The sequence below is a fragment of the Anolis sagrei genome, chromosome 2 (genome assembly GCF_037176765.1).
Source record: "Anolis sagrei isolate rAnoSag1 chromosome 2, rAnoSag1.mat, whole genome shotgun sequence".
Classification (NCBI taxonomy): domain Eukaryota; kingdom Metazoa; phylum Chordata; class Lepidosauria; order Squamata; family Dactyloidae; genus Anolis; species Anolis sagrei.
The window spans coordinates 96,724,971-96,752,242 of NC_090022.1; the positions used below are offsets into that span (position 1 = coordinate 96,724,971).

Below are 27,272 nucleotides of genomic sequence, written 5' to 3' on the forward strand. Positions count from 1 at the left end.
GATCCCATTCTGATCCAAGCTAAAATGAGGTTGTAACCTGTGAGAATGGAATAATTAACTGAACTTCACATTTATCACAGTGTGTCATTGTTTACAAACAATGTAATGAATCTGGATTGTAGATTTAGACTCCAGACACTTAGGCGACCAAATCAGTCTAGCAAGACCCAGCAGCTGCTCAGCAACAGACGGCACTAACCTGATTAAGTGATGTTCTCAAATACAGTTGTAAAACTGCCATTGTCAAACAGCATGCTAGCATGAAACAAGTGATGTAGAACAACGGGATTACTGTTATTACTATGCTGCAGCTCTAATTCTCAGGGCCACTCTATGGAAGGCTGAGTTCCAACAAATGGGAGAGCAGAGTGCTCAGTCACCTCTATGTTTGTTTGATGACTCTTCTTCTACTGGGAATAAAATGTGTGTGTGTAGGTTTTAGGCTAAGGTGTATATTTCATCAAAGAGTGGTGTTTTACTTCAGTCCATGGCTTGGCCATTTTCAGCCATAGTGTTTTAGTTTCATTAGCAGCGGGGTAAGGGTAATGGACTTCAAATACCTACATGTGGTTTGGCATATTTATCTTAAAAGAGTGTTTGGGCAGTTCCTTTTTTGGAAAGAAGCTTCTGGGGGCAGAATTAACACATTTGTCGTTTGGGAGTGGTGATCTTTCTCCTCAGTCAGCTCTCACTTTCTCTCACATTATTTAGAAACAGCACTTGCTGACTGGATATAAATATATTTTCCTTATAAACTTTCCAAAAACTATATTAAACTAACCAATACAGCACAGAAAATGAGTGTAGTATTTTGAGACCTCCAGATCTGTTCCTTAGATGTCATTGTTCATCAATGACAAGATTTCAAAAGCCTGAATACATTTCCATTTGTTATTGTTCTAACAAAAGTATTGTTTTGGATTCTTTTCCCCTCTTACAAGCAGTGCAGCTAGTTTTGGTTCTAAGCAGACTTGTAATAATAAATATAGGTGGTGGGGATGCAAGGGAGCACCTTCTCAGTGATGGCCCCTGGACTCTGGGACTTTCTTCCCAGGGAGTCTAGAATTGACCATTCCATGTTGGCCTTCCATAGCAAGCTAATTTTTTTTATCCCAACAGACTTTTAAAACATAAAATGTTTGAAGAATGGGCTAATTGGTGAATAACATTTTTTAAAAATCCAAAAGGCAAACCCTGGCTTGCCATTTTACTATGCCATTGTAGAGGCACTTAAGCATGTATGAGCTTTGGTCCTAGAATGAAAAGCTAGTGGATACGAAAAAGACCCATTGTAGATGAATGCAATTATTTATGGACCATTTTATTATACGGATTTATAGATCCCAGTGTAACTGCCATGGCTGCATCCTATGGAATACTTTGATTTCTGTTTTGCTGTGGCACTAAACATCTGTGTCTGAAAATTCTAACTATCCCTCACCAAACTACAGATCCCAGAATTCCATGAGAAGGAAGCATGGCAACTAAAGTGGAGACATAATGCTATCACTCTGTAGTGTGAAATGACTCCTGATTTGGCAGTCTTTCCACCTATGTAAGGTCTTCATCTTCTATAACCATTTATATTGTTTTTATAATATGTGCTAAATGTTTTTAATTGTGTTTTATGACTGTTGTGGCATCGAATTGCTGCTAGTTTGTAAGCTGCCTTGAGTCGCCTTTGGGTTGAGAAAGGCAGCATAGAAATACAATAAATAAATAAATATGTTGAACTGAAATGTTTAACTGAATCTGGTGATAATCGTATTCAACTGAACCCACCAATTGAGTAAGTTTAGACACCCCTGTTCACTTAGGAGTTAAACATGAATTATCTGGGATTATTCCAAAATACCCCTTGAAGAACTTGCCTCACATTCTTAGACATAAATGTTCTTTTTTGTGTGTACTTTTAACAGTAAAACTATACATTTGTGTTGCACAGCTCACTCTCTACTTTGTTTGGTTGGATATACCATGATACATTGGATAAATGTGAAAAGGAGATATTGTTAACAACAGGGTTCCTAGCCTCCCCTGCAGGTGCCGAGTCTGATTGGGCAACCTGATGACCTTTGTTCCCTCTATTTATGATTATTTCTCATACAGAGGAAAATGACAAAAGAGGGCTAGAAAGAGAAGCGGCTGAATTGAATTATATTTCCAAATTCCAATTAATTAACAGAGGTATGAGCAAAGACAATGGCTTCATGGTCTGTGGCATGTGAGAGTTTTCACTACTGTGACAAAAAAAATATCACCAGAGAAGGTTCAATCTGAACCTAAGCAAACTGACTTTTGGGAATTAGAACTATTGTTTTCATTGTTAATCATCACCAACTGACTATTGCAAAGATCTAAAAAAACCTGTATCAACTTATGCAGCCCTTTGAAAACTGAAGGAAGTGGTTATGATTTGAATTCTTCTAAATCAGTGGTTCTTAACCTGTGGATCCCTAGATGTTTTGGCCTTCAGCTCACAGAAATCCTAACATCTGGTAAACTGGCTTGGATTTCTGGGAGTTGTACATCAAAACACCTGGGGACCCACAGGTTGAGAATCACTGTTCTAGATGCTATTATTTTCCATCCTACTTTTACAACGTGTAAATATATCTTTATAACTGGCACAGAGCTGGAGTAAGTGATGGGAGCAAGTAGATTATGCTTGTGAGGAGTCTAAGTAAAGAAACTGCTATTGGGCAATGCATGATGATACAGAAAACAATTCCTTTTGATTGTTGGTTGTGACTAAGTTTACATCACATATTTGGCCTGCATAAGCACTATACTGTGCAGCTCCTTATTACAATATTGATAAATTCTGAAACTCTCATGCATTTATAGATACAATAACCAAAACCCCAAAACAAGATACATATCATATCAAACAATTGGGGATGTTTGTGTTTCATTTTAAACAGAATATGTGTATTTGTGTCCAGTCTTCCAATGGCCAGCAAAGAGAACTGAAAGTATAAATGGAATGTGTTTGCATAATACCATTTAGTGTGTTTTATCATCAATAAATGAACAAATTAATGGCATAGTGGAAATGAATTGTTGTGTGCCATATAAGGTTTGTGAAAATATAGGTGTTATGTTTAGTGATTATACTTAAACTGAGATAATTTTAACCCTATTATATAAAGTAAAGAATTGAATCATGAAAATTTACATAGACAAGTTAAGGCATTGAAGTAGTTATACAGGTTATACAACCATGCTTTATGTAGCTTTGCCTCCCCCTGCATCCATTTGCCCTTTCAGCATAATTGCATACTTTTTCTGAAGTGTATTTTATATAACTTCCTGCTCCAAAATTATGCTGTTCTGTGAAGAGTGCAACTTATCATTCCTGCTCATAGTCAATAATTGTATGGCTCTACTTTGAAAAAGTACTAGGGCCACTTTTTGATATATTTATTAGAAGCAGGATATTATTTTGTGAACAAACTAAATGTTCATGTCTAAATGGGAGGCATCTAGTGTAGCCTGATAATGCATTTTATTATCTTGATCATGAAAAGAAAATAGCTAGAATTTCTTAAAATCTGGAGCTGTGAATATAACTTTGTTGTTGTTCTGTGTCATCAAATTGACCCTGAATTACAGCATCTCTATTGTTGGGTTTTGTTGACAAGAATTATTCAAGGGACCTTTACTACTGCTTTCCTTTAAAGCTGAGAGAGTGTGGTAAGCTGATCCAGTGGATTTCCATGGCTAAATGTGGATTTGTACACTGGTCTCCAAGTGTTGTAGTCCACTGCTCAAACTTCCATATCACATCGGCCCTGTTTTAATTAATGGGGAAAAATCACACTAAAAATGCATTAACAAACAAGAAAAAGAAGATGGCAGTGAGGAGGATGGGGATCATGTCCAGCAGATGCTGATTACTATTTTCTCTCTCTGGGGCCACATTAGTTGTAATTGGAATGGAGGGAACTCAGGGAAGAACTTTGATCTGCCTCTAGACCTAGGCTTATGGAACTGTGGGGTAGATTTTAAGTCTCTATCTACACTGACAAATAATGCAGTTTGAAACTGCATTATCGAGTGAGTCGGAAGTATCATATATTGCAGCGTAGGTGGGGCCTTTGCATTAACTACTAAAAGCCTAGGACATGAATATGGAAGACTTTGGTATCCCCCACATTCACTATAGTTTAAGCATCTCATTCAAAATGTATAGGACCAGCAGTTCTTTGGATTTTTATTGGATTTTGGAATAGTATTTAAAGAGATCGAGTTAATTAGTAGGGTTGGATAGGTTTGCTCGGATGTAGCATAATTTGGGGGGGGGAAACAAGTTTTTTGCCTTCCGAAGGGACTTCTGCCATGTTTCTGCGAGGCTGTAGTCCCCTATAGTTTCGATTCAACTTGCGCAATTGTTATCAGGGATGTGAAAGTGAGTCGGAACTATGATAAAGCATTTTAATGCAACTAAGCCTGCAGGGAGGGGAAGCCTAAGATGCTTGTCTCCCAGCCAATCAGGGCTTACATTTTGGGGAGGAGGTTGCAGCATCTGGCAGCCATTGCTGTATATAAACCCATGGCTGGAAGGCTCATTGGCAGCTAGGGAAAGGAGAGGGGAGGTTGGACCATTGTTGTTGCTGCTGCTTGTTGCTGTTGGGTGTGGGATGGAAGAAAGAGTTTGCAGCCAGAGGAAAGGAGTTTTTGATAATGGAGGAAGGCAAGGCAGAAGGGAAGATTTTGAGAGAGGAAGGGTTTGGAGCCAGAGAAGAGAGAGAAAGAAGGAAAAGTTCATTTGGGAGGCAGGGAGAGGGTGAAATTAATAAAGTCATTTCTGGAAACTTCTTTTTTGCTCACCATTCAAGCTTTGTTATTCTTATTGGGGTCTCTCCCTTTTTATGGGGTGTGTTTTGGGGACTTGATGTTACATTTCCCAACCTTGCTGGACCTCAGCTGCACAAACAGTGACTTCCAACAGTATGAATGTGTCTGAAAGTTGGGGGAACTGATTCCCTATAACTGTTTGTCATTTCCTTAAAAATTCAAGGAGGTAGCCCTTTTATTTTTATGTTAATAAATTGTTTCGAAAATTGTTTTTTAAAAAATCTTTAAAATCCGTGGATCATCTGAACATGTTGAAATTTGGTATGCTAACAGAGGAGGATGTGTTGTAGCAGTATATCAAGTTTCATCAAGATTGGTGTAAAAATTAGGGAGGGAGAAGGCTCTGGAGTTTTTCCAGTGCCTGTGCTGTTTTCCATATATTGCGCAATCGCATCCGCCATTAACAAATCAATTCAGAAGTTTTGGAAAGTTCTGATTTTTTTTTTTTTGTGGAAAAATTCGGAAGTGACTTTAGAATCTAATCACCAGCACCCCCTAGATCCGAAATGAGTTTTGAACTATATTTTTATCAATCAAGCCTATTAATTAGGAATGGGGAAAAGGGAGCTAGTCACCCGGCCAGTGCCTGTTGTGTTTTGCCTCAAGGAACCCTGGTGGAGCTTTTCTCCATCAGGGCCTCTTGAGGGAAAATGCAGCAGATATTACATGTGTGACTAGATGGAAGTAGGTAGCTGGATTTCCACATAACAGAAACTTATCCTGCATTTTAGATCTCAAGTTCTTTCCATGCTAAAAAAAAAAAAAAGAAAGAAATCTGTATGTCATGTGCAAAACTGTGCTGTAATTATTTTTCCTCCACCTTGTGTTATATTCATGAAGATCAAGAACAAATTTGCACTCAGAAAACGCTCTTACTAAAATCTTTCCTGAACACTTCCAGTGACAAATATGACATATTTGAAAGTATATTCCTATACATAGGAAAGTACACCAGAAAACACTTCGGCCTAGCCTTTACTCTGACCTGCTATATTTCTAAATGTAGGGTGTGTAGAAATGGCAGAAAGTCAGTCAGGCAACATAATGGATTTTGAAGTGTAGTATCTGCAGAAACTTTGGCGTTTGTATAAAGTGAAAGTTGAGTAATGTGATTTTATGGGTTTTGCTGAAATATCCTAAAGGCACTAGGTCCTCTCTGAGCTTGGAAGGTAAGCAGAATCAGCCATGGTTAATATATAGATGGGTGACCACCAACAGATACCAGTCGATGTAGGCTATATTTGAGAGGAAGGAACTGACAAAACAGCTTCTGGGTATTCGTTCCCTAAGAAAACCCTGTGAAATTCATGGGCTCACAATTAAGTCCACAGGGGACCCAAAGGCACTTACACAAAAATACATTTCATTTAGAGTAGGAAAGAAGCTGATGGGTTAGAAAATGAATGTCAAATTGCCTTGTTCATGGCTGCTGTGATTTTGGTGTTGTACAAATGCCTATGAGAAAATTATATACAGTCACGTTTATCTCTAATGGTTACCTTGCTCTATAATTTTTTTAAGGTTGTAAAAATTGGCAGTTGTGTTTTGGTATCAATAATCTCATGACCAGGGTTGTTCTATTGTTTCTACAAGTAAACAATAGATACTACCTGGTATATTACAACTGAGTTAAAATGTCAGTTGTAAAGTTGTGAATTGAAAAGGGTCATGGGTGCACTTTCATAAACTCCACATGATTTGATTTTAACCCAGCTTTGTGTGTAATGGAAGAAGTAGTGGTGGTACTGTTTCATTAATTAGACAAAGGCCACTAGGTGGCACTAGAGAGAGAAGGAGAGTGCATTTTATGAAGGGGGAGCTGAAGGAGGAAACAATTTTCCCAATTTTTGCTGGTTGTGTCCCCTCCCCCCATCCAGTATCATAAACAATGGTTGTTTTCACAACAGGGACATGGCTAGGGGGAATAACAGTAAAACAGGGGGAAATTGTTTTCCTCCTTCAACTCATCCTCCACCTCCCATAAAATGTACTATCATTCTCTCTCTAGCACCCCCTGGTGGTTTCTGCTTGGATAATGGAACAGTACCAAAATAGTTTTGGGCTTAAAAAAAATCCAAATCAGCCATTATTGATTCCCCCCCCCCCCCAGTTTCTAAATAAAGAAGAATTCTCATAACAAGTCTATAAATTAAATTAGCCTCAAATTTATAGATGGTTGGACTGCTTCATGAAAGGAGAAGAACAAGTAGCACTAGCAAGGTGGAGAAGAGGAGCAGTTTTCTTTTTGTTTTATGTAGATGACTTGATTTAGCAGGTACAATTCAGCTAAATCCTCTTTTATCCTAGTTATTTTGCTCCTTTAAAATGTCCTCCTTTCCTCCTCAGTTGCTACAAACTGAGTTGAAAGGGAAAATGCAGTTTGCAGTGAGAATAGGACAAGTCTTGCTGCATCCTCTCTTACATTATATATGTTCTTCTTCAAGAATAACTCTGCCATCTTGACTACATTCTGATGTTGCTCAATCACACATATCTTGGTTTTCATATGTGAAATGTTAGAGGGCATGGGATATTTAGTTAAAATTTACCATAGTAAAAATGGTAAAGTTTACCTTATAAGGTGGCATAGGAATGTATCCTGAATTGGGATGAATCTAGGGACCAAATTTGGGCCTTTCTGTCAGACTGCCTGGAGGTGTTTTAGCCAAATACGGAATGATGTGATGTTATGGTTGCCCCTGAAATTTTGCCTTTGCACAAGTTTTAGCACCACGGAGGTTTATGGAGTATAGTGGGAAAACTTAGGGTGGAGCTTTCACAATGCTATTGCTGTTGGCAAAACCCATTACTGCTTTCTGGCTAGTGGTCTTTCCCATTCATAGTAGAGTGTGATAAAATGCTGGCAGCACAACTTTATACTGAAAGATAAAACAGATTATCACCTTACTTGCAGCTCTGGAAACATTGTCCTAATTCCTTATTTGTGTATGGTGTTTCACTCCTATGAAGTTAGCTACTCAGCAAAGTCAATTATATTTGGCTTGATCTCAGTGAAGGTTATAGTTTGCTCTGGTTGGAAGAGATAATTATGTTTCCCTTAAAAATGAGTAACATTTAAATCTGTGATTAACTCATCATTTAATTCAGAAAGGAAAGGTTTCATATTTTAAAAATTGTCTGGTTCCTTTTCTGGTCATAGATTTTTTTTACTCTGGGCAGATTTTGAGTTTGTTTTCTTTTAATGAGAAGAAGAAACCAATTAAGGTATATTTATTCTGCAGTGCTGCACTCACTTATGCCCACTTAAGCATTATTGATTATATTGGAATCTAAATGCATGCAACTGGTCAAAGGGTTGCAGTTGTAAGCATTATTTTTAGGTCTTTTTAATGCTAGGGGCTTCCAGTTGGCTGACTGCAAACCACAAAGACTGGATTTTTTTTTGTCTTCCCAGCAGAACATCAATGCTAGCAGTGTAGTGGTAAATATTCCTTTGCATCCCCTGCAGCTGTAACTCCAACTATAACCCATAATCACACCCCAGGAACTGCTTTTTCCATCCCCACTTCTTTATATTTTAAAGAATTTAATATGCCATGTTAACATCCTGGATCAAAACCCATCATAAAACACAGAGACATGACTGAAACCCTTTGCAAAGTTACTTGGCAGTGAGCTCCATTTCACTCAGTGATGCTTATTTCTGATAGCATTGTGCCATCAAAAACTGTTATCAAAAATATTCAGTACTCCACAAGGGCATCCTTGCATTTTCTGAATACACGTAACCAATCATGCAAAGACACATAGACATTTAAATGGGGGGCATGGAGTTGCAACTCCGCCAAAGAAAAGAAGTTTATTTGTGAGCAATTTATTCATTCTCTAACCCTTTTGGTGCCTAATAGTCATGAGTAAAATCTAAAAGCTTCATTATCACTTGAGAGCAAGAAAAGTATGTCAGATAACCTAGAATGGCACCAGGGGAAGAAAAAAGCAAACAGTCAACCCCTCCCCACCCCCACCCACCCAAAAAACATGGTGGAAGAATGGAAGAGGGAGGGGGCAGGCTGGTTTACTGCCCTGGAAACTAAGACTTAGAGCAATGGGTTCAAATTACAGGAAAGGAGATTCCACCTGAACATTAGGAAGAACTTCCTGGCTGTAAGAGCTGTTCAGTAATGGAACTCTCTACCTTGGTGTGTGGTGGAGGATCCTTCTTTGGAGACTTTTAAACAGAGGCTGGATGGCCATGTGCCAAGAGTGCTTTGATTGTGCTTTTCCTGCATGACAGCGGGTTGGGCTAGATGGCCCATACGGTTCCTTTCAACTCTATGATTATATGATTCTATGAATGTTTTGTTTTATTCTTCTTTAGCACTGCCTATTAGTAATTCAGAAATTCCCATCTCTCCTGCCAATAATGTTTACAGGTGGATTAAAGGCCACAATTAGCTTTCTTCCCTTCACATGCTAGGGAGGAGAGAGAAATTTCCAATGGGGCATGGCTATCATAGGCATGCAGCCTGCCCCTGCAGCTCATTCTGAGCTCGACGCTGCTGACCAAACCTCCCGCCCACTTAATTATTTAATTATTATTTGGTCACCCCTTGGGCAGGGTATAATTATTTGGTCACCCCTTGGGCAGGGTAGGGATATTTCCCTCTCTATGTTCTGGGGGGGGGGGGGTTCATTTACCCTATACTGCTTTCAAAGGGCAGTTTGGAATTGTGTTTTTTAAATAGGCCATGATTTGGGAAAACAGCGATGCGTTTACACTTTGGTGTACACCTAAAACACCACTTTTTGGTGTAGGCCAAGATCAGAAACCCTCACCTGTGGTTGAAATAACCAAGGTGAGGGCAAACAGAAATGACCTTGGAGCAGGAAGAGTTTTGGCCTTAATAAATCTTACTGAGTGTGGTCAGAATTCTCTGTTACATTCCCCTGATTGATTGCCCTGGAAACAGTACAGTTTATTACATTTGGGGACCCAGGAGTTTTGCCCAAGTTAGCCGAGGAGTAGGTCTTGGATGGCCACTGCCTTGGCTTAATCCACACCAAGTTTATACCCCCCTTTTAGAAATGTTTTGCAAGCCACAAAAGGTAAAATACGTAACATTAATAGAAGTTGCCCATAGTTAAACCCATATTGTTGTGTGGTCTCATTTTTGGGGGGATTGGATGGCAAAATTCTTTTTTGCTTAGCATATGAATGAAAGCTGGATTCTGTTTCTCCCTGAATCTTGGGCAACTCTACAAAAAGGTAATGCTGATGTGTCTTTTGTTTACCTTTGCAGGTGAGCCTGCCAGGTGGTCTTCCTCGCACTGTGACTGCTGCTGCAAAAATGGCAAAGGGGACAAAGAAGGTGAAAGCGGCACATCCTGCAATGAACTCTCCACCTCCAGCTGCGACAGCCAATCAGAAGCCAGCTCCCCTCAAGAGACTGTGATCTGTGGTCCTGTCACCCGCCAGTCCACTATACAGACTCTGGATCGACCAATCAAGAAAGGCCCGGTGCAGCTACTTCAGCAGTCCGAAATTCGGAGGAAAAGTGACCTGCTCCGAACTCTCACTTCTGGCTCTAGGGAATCCAACTCTAGTAAAAAAAAATCAGTGAAAGAAAAGCTTTCGATTGAAGAAGAGTTAGAAAAATGCATCCAAGATTTCCTCAAAATTAAAATCCCAGACAGGTTTCCAGAAAGAAAACATCCTTGGCAATCTGAACTGTTGCGAAAGTATCACCTATAGGAATGGCATCAGGGAAAGGAAAATCACCTTCATTACAATTTATGGAACAAGAGTCTACATGATAAAGGAATAAAATAATACTGATAATAATTTGTTAGGTCACAAAAAAAAATCCATTGCTAGAGTACTGCCTAATTTGCCTGATTCACCGAAGCATTTCAAGTCACATTATATACAATCTATCTATCGATCTATCTGTATTTGAATATATATATATTTATCTCCTTGAAAGAGGAGAATTAACAATGCATTCAAACATAACTTACAATGCCACATGCACATGGAAATCAATCTCTGTAAGACATGTGCAGGATGACTGTGGCACAGATAGAAAGGGGAAATTTGTCCTGTGATCTGAGCAGAGCTTGTGTTGATTGGGTGATGTTCTAAGCTGCATGCCTTCTTGAGTTCTCTTATATTGTCATTCCTTTGAAGAGAGGGTCAGGGTGGTCAAATGCCCATGGTTTTGAAAGAAAAAAATGTCTGTTTACATCAGAAAATAGTGTATATATAAGTCTCCTTAACATAAACATCCTCTTCCTTTGAGCTATGTGTTCCCGCCAATGGAAATACCATAGATCATTGGGTGATCTATTAACTTCTATAGAGATATGTACAGTTTAAGGCGTCACCCCTTTCTTTTTTCTAGTCTTGATTACAGGTGAGGAAGGATATCAGAATTGGTCATTTGCACATAAGGGATACTGATGGGCCACAGACTGCTCAGCTTAGCAGAGAACATCTGAAAATTCAATGTTGCCATGCAGAAGATTACGTGAACAAAATAGTAATTAGGGCTTTTTGCATTCACACAAGAATTACACCTATCACTTCTTTCAGCTTTGGTGAGTTTAAAAAGAAGGTATAAAATGCCAACAAGAAGAGATTCAGAAATGAAAACTTCAGAGTTTTAGTACGCATGAAGATACAGCAATGCATATGTATTCTGAATTGTTGCCAGGCAGCACACTTCTTGTTTAACTGGGCAGGCTACTGTGTCCTTAGCAGAAACCTGATATGTACACAGAAATTAATTAAGGAGCTGTTTTCTTGGGCTGAATCCATTGCTTGTCCCACCTAGAATAGACTCATTGACAACAGTGGATCTTTTGTCAGTGGGTACAAATCAGGTCCATTCATTACACTGGGTCCTCTCTAATTGGAGTTAAAACTGTTTTATCTTTGTACTGTAAAAGATTTCTTGTTGCAATGTTTGCGTGTCAGGTGATGTCATAAAGTGGTGTCAATTTTTAAAAAAATGACAGCCCTAACCGAATCCAAGATCAAGATACTGTTGCCTTATTTTTTTCCCCAGTAGACATTGCTTAAAAGAAGTTAGGATCTTTTGTTGTTGTTGTTGTTGTGTGCCTTCAAGTCATATTGTGATCCTAAGGTGAAACTATCATGGAGTTTTCTTGAAAGATTTGTTGAAAGTGGGTTTGCCTTTGCCTTCCTCTGAGGCAAAAATAATGTCACTCAATGGATTTCCAAGTAGGGTTTCTAATACTGATCTCCAGAGTCATAGTCCAATGCTCAAACCATTACACCACACTGGCTCCAGTATCAGGTCTAGCTGTGTGCAAAAACAATCTTTTAATTTTTATATCTCTATATAATTTAGGCCATTTTTCTCCGATTCCTCATATTATAGAGCTCTCATATTTTCCATGTGTCCTGGAAATAAAGGATGAAAATGGAGGGGGCAAATATAAAAAGGAGATCTAGATTCTTCTCACTTCCCCACTTCCGCAGTAAGGGCAATGCTTGGTTATTAGGCCTGGGTAACAACGGAAAAATTTGTTTCTAAAATCAATTGGTTTTTTGGGGTTTTTTGCGTTTCGATATTTAAAAGAATTCCGAATTTTTTTTAAAAAAAGTTCGATATTTACAAAATTTCGTAAATGGTAAAAAAAAGTACAAAACAATAACGAAACAATAACGAATCGATTCGTTAATGGCGGACGCGACCGCGCAATATGCTAAAAAACCTCCAAATGGGACAGGGGGAACTTCTGAAGCTTCCCTCTCCCTCTGTTGTTGACTGTTGGTGTGATATTATAATTTTTTTTCACTAATTAAACAAAAAAACAACTATAAAACTTGCCCCAGACATGCGGAAATAATAACGAAACGACCTCAAACCAATAACGAAACGAATACATAACGAAATACGAAGCATTTACGAAACGAATTGAAAAATTCGTTTCGTTTTTAAGTTGCTCCAGAATGGTTTGTTATCGCTTCGTTAACAAAAAAAATAACGAATTTTTAACGAATTACGAATTAACGAAATGAAACCGCCCAGCCCTATTGGTTATCAAGCTAAGTTGGCTATTAATATGAGTCTGCTAGTCAGTGTTGCAAAGACAACTATGAACCAAATAAATGTTCAGAGAGAGAATGGGCTTCCACCCCTTTTTGACACAGATACAATTAGAATAAATTATAGGCCTAACAAGATATATTTTGCACTCCGGCTTGCAGGAAATTGATTGTTCGAGTGATAGGCAGCATGCTGCTCTGGTTGCATGCATTGGAAAAAAATGAAATTAAAAATTGAAAAGCATTCAGATGCACTTAGCTAATGGAGACAGTGTTCCTAGCACACTGGGAACTCCCTTTAAGGAGAATAGCTTTATTTCCTGGCATATTCTCTACCCTTCACTTTGTAATGAATGAAAGGTACTAAAGATACATTGCCCATGATAGTGGATATCACTTTGGTCCATCCTCCAGAAAAAAAGATTCAAAGCACAAATATTCAACATTCCTTTAAGATCTTACACAGTAACAGCCCCATTATGCAATCTGTTTAGTTTATCATGTGAGCATACAGTTATTCATTCAAGTCCTTACCTTATGTAGAGGATCTTCAGCTTGTTGCTGGATGAGATCTAGATTTAGCTAGTTCTAAGTTATTGCAATCTCTTGTGTTTAGAGTACTCCTGACCAGGCCCGTAGCCAGGATTTTGATTCCGGGAGGGGGGGGGGCTGAGTCTGTTTCAGGGGGGCTGAGTCTGAGTGAAAGAGGGTCTACCCTAGCAAACCTTTTGTATAGTTACCCCAATACCCCCATGCATATGGGATATATTGAGTATGGTGATCAGATGATGATATGAATAAACATAACAGTTTAAATAATGCACCAGTAAGGCCTTTTCGCGAACCACCATGAGAATTTCAGGGGGGGGGGCTGAAGCCCCTCAAGCCCCCCCCCCCCCCCCCCCCCGGCTACATGCCTGCTCCTGACTTGTTAAAGTTTCACTGAACTCAGTAGATCTGTTCAAAGTCTGCCTAAATTTGGATTCAACCAATTATTAGCATTTCTTAAATGTATATATCATCTTTCAAGGTGATCAAGATGGCATACACAGTTTTCCCTCAGCTTTAATTTTCAATGTCAATAACAACCGTATGCTGCAAGTTAATTGAAAGAGAGTAACTGCTCTCCAAATTTACACCGGATGCTGTATTATGCTGGGTCTGAGTGTGTTTGGGATGCAATATTTCAAGGTGTGAGAAGAGAATTGTTGGGAAGTTTAGCACCAAACTGCATGGAATGCAGCTTGGTCCCAAAGGAAAGCTCACTAAAGATGACAGCCCATTTTTTGCTCATTAGGACAGAGCTTTAAAAAACTAGTGATGGAAATATGTAAACATCAATGATTGATATTTATAGTGCAGAGCAGAAAAAAAGATGCTGGTGTGTTGAGTCTCTCAGGGAACAATTTCCCTTGATTTGCATGTCCTTCCTACTAATTACTGGATTTGAGGCAAAACTTTCTATATCTATTTGTATATTCTCATTTCTTTTTTATGTCTAGTTTTGGCATAGCAAATAGCTTCCAGAGGCAAGTCCTAGCATTCATTAAACGTGGTCTCTCTTTTGCTGTAAACTGAAAGCAAATGGTAGTGTCAAGTGATGATTAGCATTAGTGACATTTTTAACAAGCTGTTAAAGAAACCATTTATACCAGAGAACTCGAGCTTACACCAATTTAGTTAATTGGAGGTTAATTGGCTTAAACTGACTTAAATCTGGGCCTTCTGGAACACTTTTGCAAACCAGTCTGGAAAGCTCAAGTTTTACAGATGACAGTGTACTTGACAATACTTCAAGGGGAAGGTGTTCCATGGCATACACATGGTATTCTGCCCTGTTAGATGGAGCACAGTTCATAAATTATTTTCAGCAAGGCTATACCAAGTCTCCTGTCTTTATGAGTGCAATTTTCCTCCCACAATTTTGCAACTAAATTATTTATGGGGATGGAGTTGCAAGTGGATCTGCAGAGGCAATTAGGCAGGGTGAAATTTTACTTTCAGTCAAATATAGTCAGTTGTCTGCATGCAAAACGCAGACAGAGCAGAGTTGGGCATTGAAGCTGACTCACCATACCATGCACGTCTAAGGTCAGATGAAACTAAACACTCCATTAGTCTATAACCATGATTGAATATAGTAATCATATGTTGTCATATTTCTAACCCATCCTTTATCCAAGGATCTCACAGCAATTTTAGTTCTTTTCTGTTTTCATCTCAAATCTAAGAAGAGGATGCAAAAGGGGCTGGTTCAGGATCTCCACATAAATATAATGGATGTGTTAGGATTTGAACCATTCATAGTTTTGATGCTGTAGTCATTACACCACAAGGGAGGTTTCATGGGACAAGTGTTGATCACATCTCTTCAGGTAGAGAGGGTAATGTTTGGATAAGAAATTATTAGTCTCTCATCCAATAATTGGTTGACTGTTGACAACATAAGAAGAGACCTACTGGTTTGTCTACCAAAGAACTCTCAACTCCATCATTCTATTTCCATAGCAGGCAGATATGCCAGTGGGAGGCCCATTTGCAAGAGCAATAGGACCTTCCTACTTATGTTCCTAAGCAACTGCTATACAGAACCACAAACATTCCCATGAAGTTGCACCCTGGGAAATATTATATATGTGAGGAGTGAAAGGGAATACCCATATGAGCTGTCTGCAACATTTTATCCACTTGTAATTATTACTAAGTGAAAATGGGTTGAAAGACATGCCAGAATTATTTGCCAAACTATTTGAATTTTAAGACCATAGCAATGGAAAATCATATAGCATCAGAACATACCTGCCCTTGTTGTTTTGGAATAAAGAATAATTATGTACTGTGCCAGAGGCAGGAATGTATGGCAGGAATACTCTTATGCTTTATAATGCTTTAATAATTATAACAAGGCTTTATAATGCTTTAATAATGTTAAATAAATATTAATTATTAATTATTAATTAAATAATAATTAAATAAAATTATTAATTAAATAATAATTAAAGCAATTATAATGCTTTAATAATTATAACAATGATGGAGTCCTAAGAGTCTAGTGCTCTTAGAGGGCAGGAAATTAATGAAGGCAGATCAAGGATAGAAGAGGGGCAGCTAGTCCCAAACAACTGAAAAATCTAAATTACATGTTAAACAAAATTACATGTCAAACAAAATTCAGCATGTACACATGAATATGTCATATTTTCATCCTTACCCTTTGAACTTTAGGACTACCTGACAAACAGATCAATTGAGTTTCCTCTTTGCTTAAACTCAGTTTCCAGGACCCAGTGTCGAAGTAGAAAATACGTTTTTCAAGTGGTGTGCAACTCAGTTAAGAGTTTAGTGTAATAACATTTATTTAAGCAATTAATTCATTGCATAAATTCAGTGGACCCTCATAGGCAATAGGCTAAAATATAGCAAGAGACATAATAGACACTCTGTGGTTCTCTGAGATACTAATATTTGTTTTGTAATGTAGTGCTTCTTTTTTATTCAAACTCCATTCTCCAGACCCACCAAAAACTGACCCCAGGGTTTATTCAGCCCCTCAAAAATCTCTCCTCGGCCCTGTCCTTGGTCCCTAAACTTAATCTCCTTTTTAGGGCAAAAATTACCATATCAAGATATTTTTTTCTTTGAAAGAAAAACACAAGAAAATTGTCTTTGCAAATGTTATTAATTACATTTATTAATTGCATTAGCTTTGGAGAGCATAGGGAAGGATTAACACCCCTGTGGTGTTTGTTTTGCTGTCTGTGCCTCTGTTCAGAAGATTTTACTTCACTTCCTGTCCCTGTGATACTTGGATTTTGGATAAATTGGCTTGGTGTTTAAACAAGGATTGGTGATAAAGCTTCAGCTGAGACACCTTTCCCCCATGTTAACTCTTTCAGGGTGAAAAGAATACTTGGAAGGGAGACTGTGAGTCATTTGAAAATCAGATATTTGTAACTCAGGGACTGCCTGTAGTTCCATCTGGTTTGCAATGAGACTTTGGGTGGTACCACACAGGGCTTAAAACTGCTTTGGAACAATTGAAAGAAATCCACTCGAAAGTGGGTTTCAGCCTCCATACCCATCCCAAAGATCTGGGCTTTTCTGGGGGGGGCTCTTCCCATTCCAGCCTTGCCACTCTGGAATGGGTCCACCCAACCCTACCTAAAAAAGGCTTAAAATAAAAACTTACTGGTGGCCAAGGGAAGAGGGAGAAGAGCGATTCCCCCCCCCCCACCTCCTGGTGCATAATTTCTATACACCAGGAGGGCTTCTGGGAAGAGGCATGGTGGCCCGGTAAGTTTTTATTTTAAGGCTGGGGGATGGTTGACATCTCACATCTTTGGCCTCCAGGAGCCCAAAAGGTGTGAGATAGTTGTAGGGACTGACCCCTGGGTAGTTGTGAGACTACCCATGGCTCAGTTCCCACAGGGCCCATACCCCATTTGACACAGTTCTTTTAGGAAGGCCCGGATTTAATGGGCTATCTAATTAATTTGGGATAAAGCAGGGTTTTCCTACTTTGTTCCAAATTGTCCCAAATTGTCCCAAATTAATCCTCTTTTATCTAAGGTATCCTTTGGACACCTCAGGTAAAAGTCCGACAGGGCCCGCATTTTGGGCCCTGTCTGGAAGAGCACTTTGATTTATCTAGATTTTCACATTCCCAATCCCCATCCTTCCGCTTACTCTATAAACCTGGGAGCAGGCCCGTAGCCAGGATTTCGATTCGGGGTGGGGGTGGGGGATTTTCATCATGGCTTCTGATAGCTAAAACATTTATTTTGCATTTGCATTTCTTGTTTCCCTTTACATTGTATTGGACCAGTTTTTACCAGATTCTCTCTTGTGTTTCCTCTAAGGTCCAAGCTGGTTCTGGAAAGTTACGCATGCTATCTTAAATAAAAATGTTTCTGCTGTGTCCCAAGAATCCTAAAAGTGCTTTCCTTGAGGCTAACCTTAGAAAACTGTGATCCTTCTGTCTTCAGTCAAGCAGCACTCTCCATAGAAAATCAGAAATTAGTCTTTTATTATAAGCTAAGATAAGAATCAGTCATTTCCCGGATCATCATGTGTTCACAGTTCTTCTCACTGTGAATCACAAAGACATTTTAGCATTAATTTATCTTAATAGCAAATTATAGAGAAAAATGAATATGAAACTCATTCACTTGATAGCACTTCAGGAAGGATTTATCTTACAGTTTACATGGTGGATTGTCAATGAGGCACAGAATGTTTCTCTTCTACGGGAGCTCAGTGTTTCTGGAATTCTGGAATCTTAACTAAACCTCTCTTTATGCCTCTCTTTATAATTGTTAATAAAAAGAGGAATATTGTAGAGAGGTATTATTTAGCAAGAAAGAAGGAGCTGAATATTCTTCTTTTCTTTTGAATTTGAATAGAACTATGCTCTATTTATACAAGAAGGTGCAGTGATTAATATCTGGAGGGAGTGGCAAAATTGGATCATATAAAATAAGTCCAGTTAGGTTTGATGCATGTTACTCTCTCCCTCCAAGTTTAGAAGAAAAGGGTTTTCCATTGCTATCCCCAAATGAGCCTTAAAATGTGATCTCCAGTCCTTCAGGCATGCATTATCAAATTGTTATGTATTATTGCATGCATATCCCCAGTACAGAGTGCTAATGAACCTATGGAACTCTTCAGTGAAAGAAATGAAAGAATGTGAATACTGACTATGGCATGCATTTCCTCCATCCCAATGTATATCCAACTCTTTGTAGGTTTTTCTATTAAGGAAATCAGACCTGAGGTCCAAATTATTATTTTTTAAAGGACAGGCAACCTTTGTCCATGAAAGGTTTGGGAGGGCCAATTTACCACGCTGACTGGGACTGAGGAGAATTACTTTGGAAACAAAAGTTTCACACTCCTAAATATGTCATCAGTGGCTAACAGGCTATAGTTTAATAGTAACTGCTTTCTGATACTATAGGCCTTATTAAAATGGGGAAGGAAAAAGGATGCCATTTACTATCACATTTATTTTAGGATCAGAAATCACATACATGAATGAACATAATAAAACAAATGTTTCAGATATTTGATCTCTATTATTCCACTATCTTTCATTAATGTTGAAGAAGGAGAAGAACTAGAAAATCATGTTTCATATGAAAAAGCAATGTGAAATATATCCACACAGCACAATTTTGGTTCCTATGCATCATGATATCAGAGCTTATTCTTTTTTCCTTTTGCATTACAAAACTTCGATTAGTCCTGTTGCAAACAGCCTCCATTCTCATGAGTCTGTAGTGAAGTTCACAAGGGAAAAGGGGACTTCACTCAAAAACAAAATAGATGGGATTTTTTTTTCTACTTTGAAAAGGTCCAACACATTTTGGGCATTGATTTTATTTCAGTGGGCTTCTTCAGGGACTTATGTAACAAAAATAAAAAGGATAACAAAATTGTATAATACAATCTATGTAAAACACCATAATACAATTTCATTTTTGTATATTGCTTAAAGCCTATGCATACGAATATGCAATAGGGATAACTGTGGAATCCACCAAAACAAGGACATCATATATATTATGCACTAGACTTGGAATCATAGAATCATAGAGTTGGAAGAGACATCATGGGCCATTCAGTCCAACCCCCTGCCAAGAAACAGGAATATTGCATTCAAAGCACCCCTGACAGATGGCCATCTAGCCTTTGTTTTAAAATCTCCAAAGAAGGAGCCTCTACCACACTCCAGGGCAGAGAGTTCTACTGCTGAACATCTCTCACAGTCAGGAAGTTCTTCCTCATGTTCAGATGGAATCTCCTTTCTTGTAGTTTGAAGCCATTGTTCCGCATCCTTGTCTCCTGGACAGCAGAAAACAAGCTTGCTCCCTCCTTCTTGTGACTTCCTCTCACATATTTATCCATGGCTATCATATCTCCTCTCAGCCTTCTCTTCTTCAGGCTAAACATGCCCAGCTCCTTAAACCGCTCCTCATAGGGCTTGTTCTCCAGACCCTTGATCATTTTAGTCGCCCTCCTCTGGACACATTCCAGCTTGTCAACATCTCTCTTCCATTGTGGTGCCCAGAATTGGACACAATATTCTAGGTGTGGTCTAACCAAGGTGGAATAGAGGGGTAGCATTACTTCCCTAGATCTAGACACTATGCTCCTATTGACTTGAGCCCAGATACGTTTTTAGTCATTTGCTTTGGCCAATCTGACTCCTTCGGTTTGTTCAGGTGCCAGTAACAGCAAGTGGCCAGCCATCACGAATTCCCGTCCAAAACAGGACCATGTGGCAGTTCCAGGATGATCACTTTTTCTTCCCTGGGAAGTGGGAAGCCTCTTTAAATCCCTTGGAAAGCTGTGTGTATGGAGAGAATGCATGCACTCCTACAGCCTGTCTCATCTAGAGTAGAAGGAAACATCTTTAACGAAGCATTAAACCCAGTTTCCTCTACAGACAGAAGGAAAGAATCACAGAAAGAGTGTTATCTTAACTCTGCTTCTTTTAATCCAGGCCTTAATGAAAGACATGGAAGGGGAGCCTGTGGGAAGTCGTCCCCCCCCCCCCATAATGGGCCAGATAGGGTACATTGCTGAAACCCAGGTTCCCTTGATGGAAAAAAGGAAAGGGTTTCAGGAATTGAAAGGAGAGCCTTGTAAGTTCCCCATTGCAAATAATGGACTGGATCTAGTCACATTTTTTGACTATGGATCGAAAAGGTTATCTGGCTACCCACCCGTTTTCAGGAGAAACGGATTGAGATTTAGCCAAAATGCAAAAGCATAATGTGTACTATGTACTATGTTAGAGTGTATGGGTTTTTGGTCATTGAATATAATAAATGGCTGAATGAATAAATAAATAAATAAATAACAAATGCTCTTACCTTTTAAAGACAGAGTCCAGCATAAATACACAAGCATGCATTTATGCTATACTAAAAGTATATAGTATATAGGTTTTTGGCTATTGGATATAAAATTCTTGTGACTTACAACTTCTCATAAATAGTAACGTAATTATTCATGAGTTTCTTTGTTCTTTTTGAACAAAGGAGTTTCTTAAATCTCTTCTAAAAAGATGTATGTTGCAAATAGCTAGACTTTAAAAAAAAAGATGCACAAATGCACCTTGGACTTAGTACTGAACAGCCACCTTGCTTTTTCATTGAACATTATAGCATGTTTAGAAAATTACAGTGTACAAAGGGATCCAAACAAAATGACATTTTCTGCTAGTTTATCAAGAAATGGGATTCTCTTTAGACTTCTGCCATACCCTTCTGAATGTATTTTGATTCCTTTTATTAGTTGTCTTAATCAGCCTGGGAGATATAGAACCAAAACCCACTGGGCTACACTGCAGTGGTCCTGACAGGAACTCAGTTGAAATGTTTTTATTCCTGTGTACAGGCAGTCCATGAGTTACAAACATCAGATTTACAAATGACTCATAGTTAAGAATGGGATGAGGCTACAGGAAGTGGGATGTGGCCACATCCTGGACCAGTTTGGAGCATTTCTACTCTGGACTGGCCCCATATTAACCAGCCAGTGTAGACATGGTCCTACTGTCTCCCACCCTGAATCTGTAGAATCATGTTTGAGTAGGATTTTTACTGAAAATACACTATGGGTCTCCCTTTCACTGTCTTATCACACTTTGCGTTTAAGCCCTATTAAAAATTGGGGGCTCCTGCTTGCAAAAAAAATAACCAGATCAAGTTCAAGGGATGCAAAAGTAGACAGGATTTCTGAAATGTATTACAGCTGGTTTGTTATTCTGCAGTTCATTTCAAAATAAGCTCCCCTAAAATTGGAATGGGATGCTTCTGAGCACTACGGTTAGCACTGGCTTGTTAATTTATGTGTAGAAGACAAAAATAATGTTTTAATGGTTTCATCAGGATCAAGCACTTATGATAACTGTCTTCCTCTACCTTACAGTTCCAGTAATAAAGGTTCCTGGAGATTCCAGTACACACGCCCTCTTCTTCTAGACAAACACTTCTCCATTCATTCATTTTGAAGACAGACCAGTGAGACATGTTTCATATATAAAATGCTTAGATGGCTGAGATTGTATTATAATTGGCAGCAGCAGGAGCAGCAACACCAACAGCAAAATAGCATAAAGCAGAACAGTCATGGGTATTTGGCCTCTTTTACTAAGAATGTCTAAAAATAACAACTTCCAGAATCCCTAGGCAGTGTGATCAGTAGGCATGCTGACAGAAGATTTTGGAAGTTATTTCTAAGATCTGAATTTATTAGGATGTGCTTTATAGCCAAATTATAAGACAGTTTTTCTTAAGGATTTAACTCTTCATAAATTTTGCCCTTATAAGCAAGAATACACAATTGAACCATTTTTATCCCTGAGGCAGATAGTGCTTTATCCCATAAAAAATACAGAAAATGTTTTCTTTGGAGAAAACATTGGAGTTTTTTTTTTACAGAGCATTGTTTGTTCAGAAAAAGTGTAGACAATGATATTCTGCGATATCACAAATGACCAACATGTAGGGGTGGAAGTGAACAGAATAATTTCTAAACTGTCCAGAATTCCTTTTGCCCACATTTTTCACGTGTTATTCAAATACTCAAGAATATTCTTTTCATCTCCAATTTTCTGCTCCCTGTAAACATGGCACTGATCCGCACCAGTGTCCACAGGTGGTTATAACAAGGGAAGCATTGCCATGCTGTCAGAGGTAGGACTGGATCCCATTGTATTTTTTTATTTAAAAATAAAGTTCTCTTATTTGTTGCTGCAGTCTCTTGAAATGGTGCATAACAGAGCTATTGCCCAGCATCCTCTTCAGCAATTATGAATGTGTAAGTTAGATTTATACATTCATAGTTTGGTATTCAGAGCATAATCATATAATATTGCTATTATCACAAATGTCTGCCCTCAATTGTAACTTAACAGTCAGCAGCCAGACTGAACATCAGAGATCTGTTCTGCTGGTGACCTGGGTAAAGTAGGATGACATTTCAAGCCTTCTCTTGCCAGTGCTACAAGGAGTTACAACAGAGGTTCTGCTTCAAACTGTTCCATTATAAATGGCTGGTGCGAGGGAGCTGGAAAGTTCCAACTGTGACTTTATTGTCTACTGTAAAGACCTTTGTTGTTCAGTGCTGCTGTTGATGGAGACATGTCAGGAGATTATACATATTATATATTACAGTACTCATGTATAAGCCTAAAACTTTTAGTCAAAGATAGACCCCAAAAACAGGGTCAACGTATTGACAAGTCAATGTAAATACTGTATTTCTTTAAGGAACCATCCCCTTCTCTGATTAGATTAAAGAAAGGTGAAAACTTAGTCCATCCTGGGTTAAGTTAAGAGAAGTACTGAATCCCCCACCCCACACACACCACCACCATCACTACTTTTTCCACTGTCATGCTGCTTCTGGCTTTTCTGAATGTCTGGGTGGAAAAATGGTGGCAGCGATTGTGGTTCTTTTGCACTTTTTCTCAAAGACATGTCAAAAGTGGGGTTGATGCCCCTTTTAGGGTCCCCTGGACAGACCAAGTTCTCACCTTTTGCCACCCTCCTCAGAGAAGGGAATGATTTATTTTCATTAGCGTTAATACTGTATCTTAACTTTTCTATAAAAAGGAACCAATCCTTCTTTGAATAGAGTGGAAATAGGAGTATTTCATGCCTAGGTTGGAAAATGATGGAAAATGATATTGACTTGTCCATGGGTATATATGGTAGCTTTTATGCATAATGACATCTCTGATCGAGTATCTTGGCCATCATTTAATACAAATTATGAGAACACTTTGTATGCAGAGAAAAGAGTGAGAGGTCTAAAACACTTTTTAAAGAAAGATCTGTTTAAAACAAATCAGAATGGCTATCTAACTTACTTGGCTATTTAGATTTATATATACATATCCACACACAAACAAGTAAATGCATACAATGCAATCTCTTCACAGTGGACACAGGACTTGATGTTTCTTTTGTGACTTATTGTGATCTATAAGGGGCCTTGCTCATGTTACCGTCCTTCCCCTCCGACCTCATGTGAGCACTTCTATTCATGCATTTGCCAGGTTGAGTCAGTCTGTTGCACTTTGATGTATAAACCAAGTGGTACCCACCGAATTACCTCTTTGACTTTTTTCTTATGTGGTTCACTTTGTACATAAATGTAATGTCGGAATTGTTTACAGTTTATTTTGTGTGTACTTGTGGATTTGAAAAGAAAAAGCCAATTAAACTCAAAACAACAACTGGGGGCGGGGAGGGGAGGGGGAGAGAGATTTTAAAAGATTGAAAAGAAATCCATTTTACCGGAAGGTGTTTAAAAATGAATGTGCTTAATACAGTATAGACATCATTGAATATGGTCTCACATGAATGCATGTCTTTCCATGTTGTCAGTTCCCACAAGTGAGGTTAAATGGCAATATTCTGCCATGTGTGAATAGCAAATATACATTAAAAAAAGAAAACTACTGTGACTCTGACAAATATAACTCAGTAATTGTTGTTTTTTAAAAATATAAAAATAACCTGTACTGCGTAAAAAAGAAATCCAGTATGTAGGTTTTGGCTTGCTGTATTTTTTTGTTAATGACAAAATCCTGAATGGAAAGAATCCTCAGGAAAAAATATATGTTATTTTAGATTGGAGTGAACTGAGTCACTCATCAAGTGGCACATACAAGTCCATTACGTGGATAAGTTTCCTGTTTAGATGATACGGTGGTTTATAATGATAGATCTGTTATCTTTCTGCCATAAATGTACTTCTGGCAGAGAGGAGGACATGCTCTCTTCTTCTTAGAATCACTCACTATGGAGAAATCAATTAGATATTAAACCTGCACTATTGTGTTCTACTCCTTCTGTGGTAGTCTGGTGAAAGCATATGGATATCAGTATTATGAAACATCGTGTCTGCAAATCTGCAATTTCTATTGTGTTTAGCCATTAAAAAGAAAAATCATTTCTTGCACCTTGTGAGAGGATATATCATAATGAATAATTCAATCATTCAAATTGTGAAACAAAAATATCTTAGAAATGTTAACATATGCAATTATGATTTAACATGTTTGACTGTAACCAACCAACCATTCCATATAGTTGAATTACTATGTTTTACATCCACAACATTCTAATTCTAATAATATTTACACAATCTTAAAAAAAAAACACAGAAGAAAACTGGGATACTTGTGGCCAAGCAATATCTGATGGTGGTCAAGATGGCAACAGTTATGTTGCGAGGAAGAATATAGGATGTAGAAGAGGTGGCAGCAATTTGCTTTTGCCTGAGTCTCCTGGAAAGTACAAGACTCCACCCTATTTCTACTGTCTCTCCCGCTGACTTTCTTGTATGCAAGTCACTTTGGTAAATTCAAATAGACTTGACAGAAATGCATGCCAAAGCGGGTTTCTATTCCCCCCTCCCCCACCAAAAAACTTGGGCTTTCCTCGGGAAGGGATGTGTGTGGCCATCCTGCTAGTTACGACCAGGATGGCATCCAGCCACCGCAAAGCCCCCCCCCCCCATAAGCTCTAAACATTAAAATTTAAAAATTACTACTGTAGAAATGAGGCATTAGGAGGACTCAAGGAGTACTTTAATGGTGACCAGGTACGTTTTTTAAAAAAATTAAGGGCTTATTTTGTGGTTTTGGGGGAGGGGTGCCCTTTCAGTTTTCCAAGCTCTAGGAGCCTGAAAAACCGAGAAGGCTGTGTGACATGGTCACACAGGGCCCACACCTGGTAAGGCCTGGATCTTATCTAAGATCTGGGTCTTCCAGGTATCTAATTAATTCACTTTTACCAGAGTGAATTGGACACTTCAGGTAAAAGTACATCAGGACATGCATTTTTGGGCCTGAATGGAAGGGCCCCCAATTTGTAGCAATAGAAGTAAGCTGAGGACAGAGGGGGAAAGTGTGAGGAGTAAAGAGAAATTGGAGCATTTTAAAAGCAGAATGCTGGAGGATTAATAAAGATTGTCCATTCCAAATTGAGAGTGTTGGAGTTATGTACTTGCATAGATACAAGGCCTAACAATTAAGTGGAATACTCAGAGGAACCAGTCTATTTATATGGCATGCCCAGGCTGAAATCCAATATGTGGAAGTCTCTATCAGAATGCTTACACCATCTATAGAATTGGTAGTGGATGGCTACACCTTTGTCCCTACATTCTCACCATCTTCACAAGAGCTGCTGGGATGTTATAGGTGCAGTTCTATTCCACTGGCTGCTGATCCCTAAGGCTGTGGTCTAGTTTCCCTTTGCATTGTGGAAAGACAGAGCAGCTTCTGTCCCAACTCTAAATCTGCCTCTCCTTGCTCATTTAAGAAGCTGGAGTTCCCTGAGTTGCACCTCCCCCCCCCCCCCCCCACTGCTGGTCAGTAGCCATGAGAGATGTAGTTATGTTTGGGAGCCCCCTGGCTTCTGCTGCTCAGCCAGAGCAAGGGATATCTCACAAGCATGAAGTACCTCCTTGTACAACATCTCAAAAATTCACTGTGGGATGTGCCAAAGTATGCTACCAATAGTATTCCACCTCAGGCTGGAATTCTAGAGGTACACTATGATAGCAGTTCTACTTTTCACAGATCTGCACACAGAGACAGCAAGGAAATGCAGAGAAAATCTTAGTCAGTCTCATTATTCCAAAATCAGATTAGGATTTTGGCCTTTAACTGCTATTATCTGTCCGGATATAAAACAACATGGACTATGTCCAAAGAATAGAGGCTGAGATCTTTAATCAGAAATTATCACAGAATGGACTAGATTTTCTTACAGTAAAAATGTGCAAAGACAAAACAAGCCAAAGTTGAAAGTATTGTATAAATAATCATGAATACATCTAGAAATTTGAGTTTAAAAAACAGACTAAAAATCTGGGTCGATTCATAGGTAAATGTAAGTACTATACCTTAACTCTGATCAGAAAAGGAACTGTCCCCTTCTCTGAAGAGAATGATGAATGTCAAGAGCTCAGTTCATCTATGGAGAACTTAATAGAAACACTGACATCCTCTATTATCTCAGCCACACTGCCACTTAGGAGGCAGCAATGGTGGACAGGGGTAGCTGTCGTCTTGAGTTGGTCTTAGTGCTTTCCCCTTATTGTAGAATGATCTTCAACTCCATGGGTCATATCAAAATCCATAATTTTGGCCCTGCAACCAGTCCTTGACTTATACATTAGGTCAACTTATGCACAAGTATTTTTGAATAATTATTTTGAGTAGTTTGTTACAAAATATATAGATTTGATAAATAGGCAACATTTGTCTGAAAAAGAGGCAGGAAATCAAATGAGAACAAGCAAAGTTTTAGGATGGAGGCAAGTAAGGAGAAAGCATATTTAGAAATGA

At 38.7% G+C, this 27,272-nt stretch overlaps 1 protein-coding gene across 1 annotated transcript in view; it reads left to right on the forward strand.

The window, feature by feature from the left end:
- Positions 1-13,786, forward strand: part of KCTD16 (potassium channel tetramerization domain containing 16) — a 265,686-nt gene extending 251,900 nt beyond the window's left edge. The window contains exon 3 of the mRNA XM_060765175.2: positions 10,122-13,786. Within this exon, the coding sequence (XP_060621158.2) occupies positions 10,122-10,573 (452 nt within the window). The 3' untranslated portion in view covers positions 10,574-13,786. The remainder of the gene's footprint in view (positions 1-10,121) is intronic.
- Positions 13,787-27,272: the final 13,486 nt, after the last annotated feature.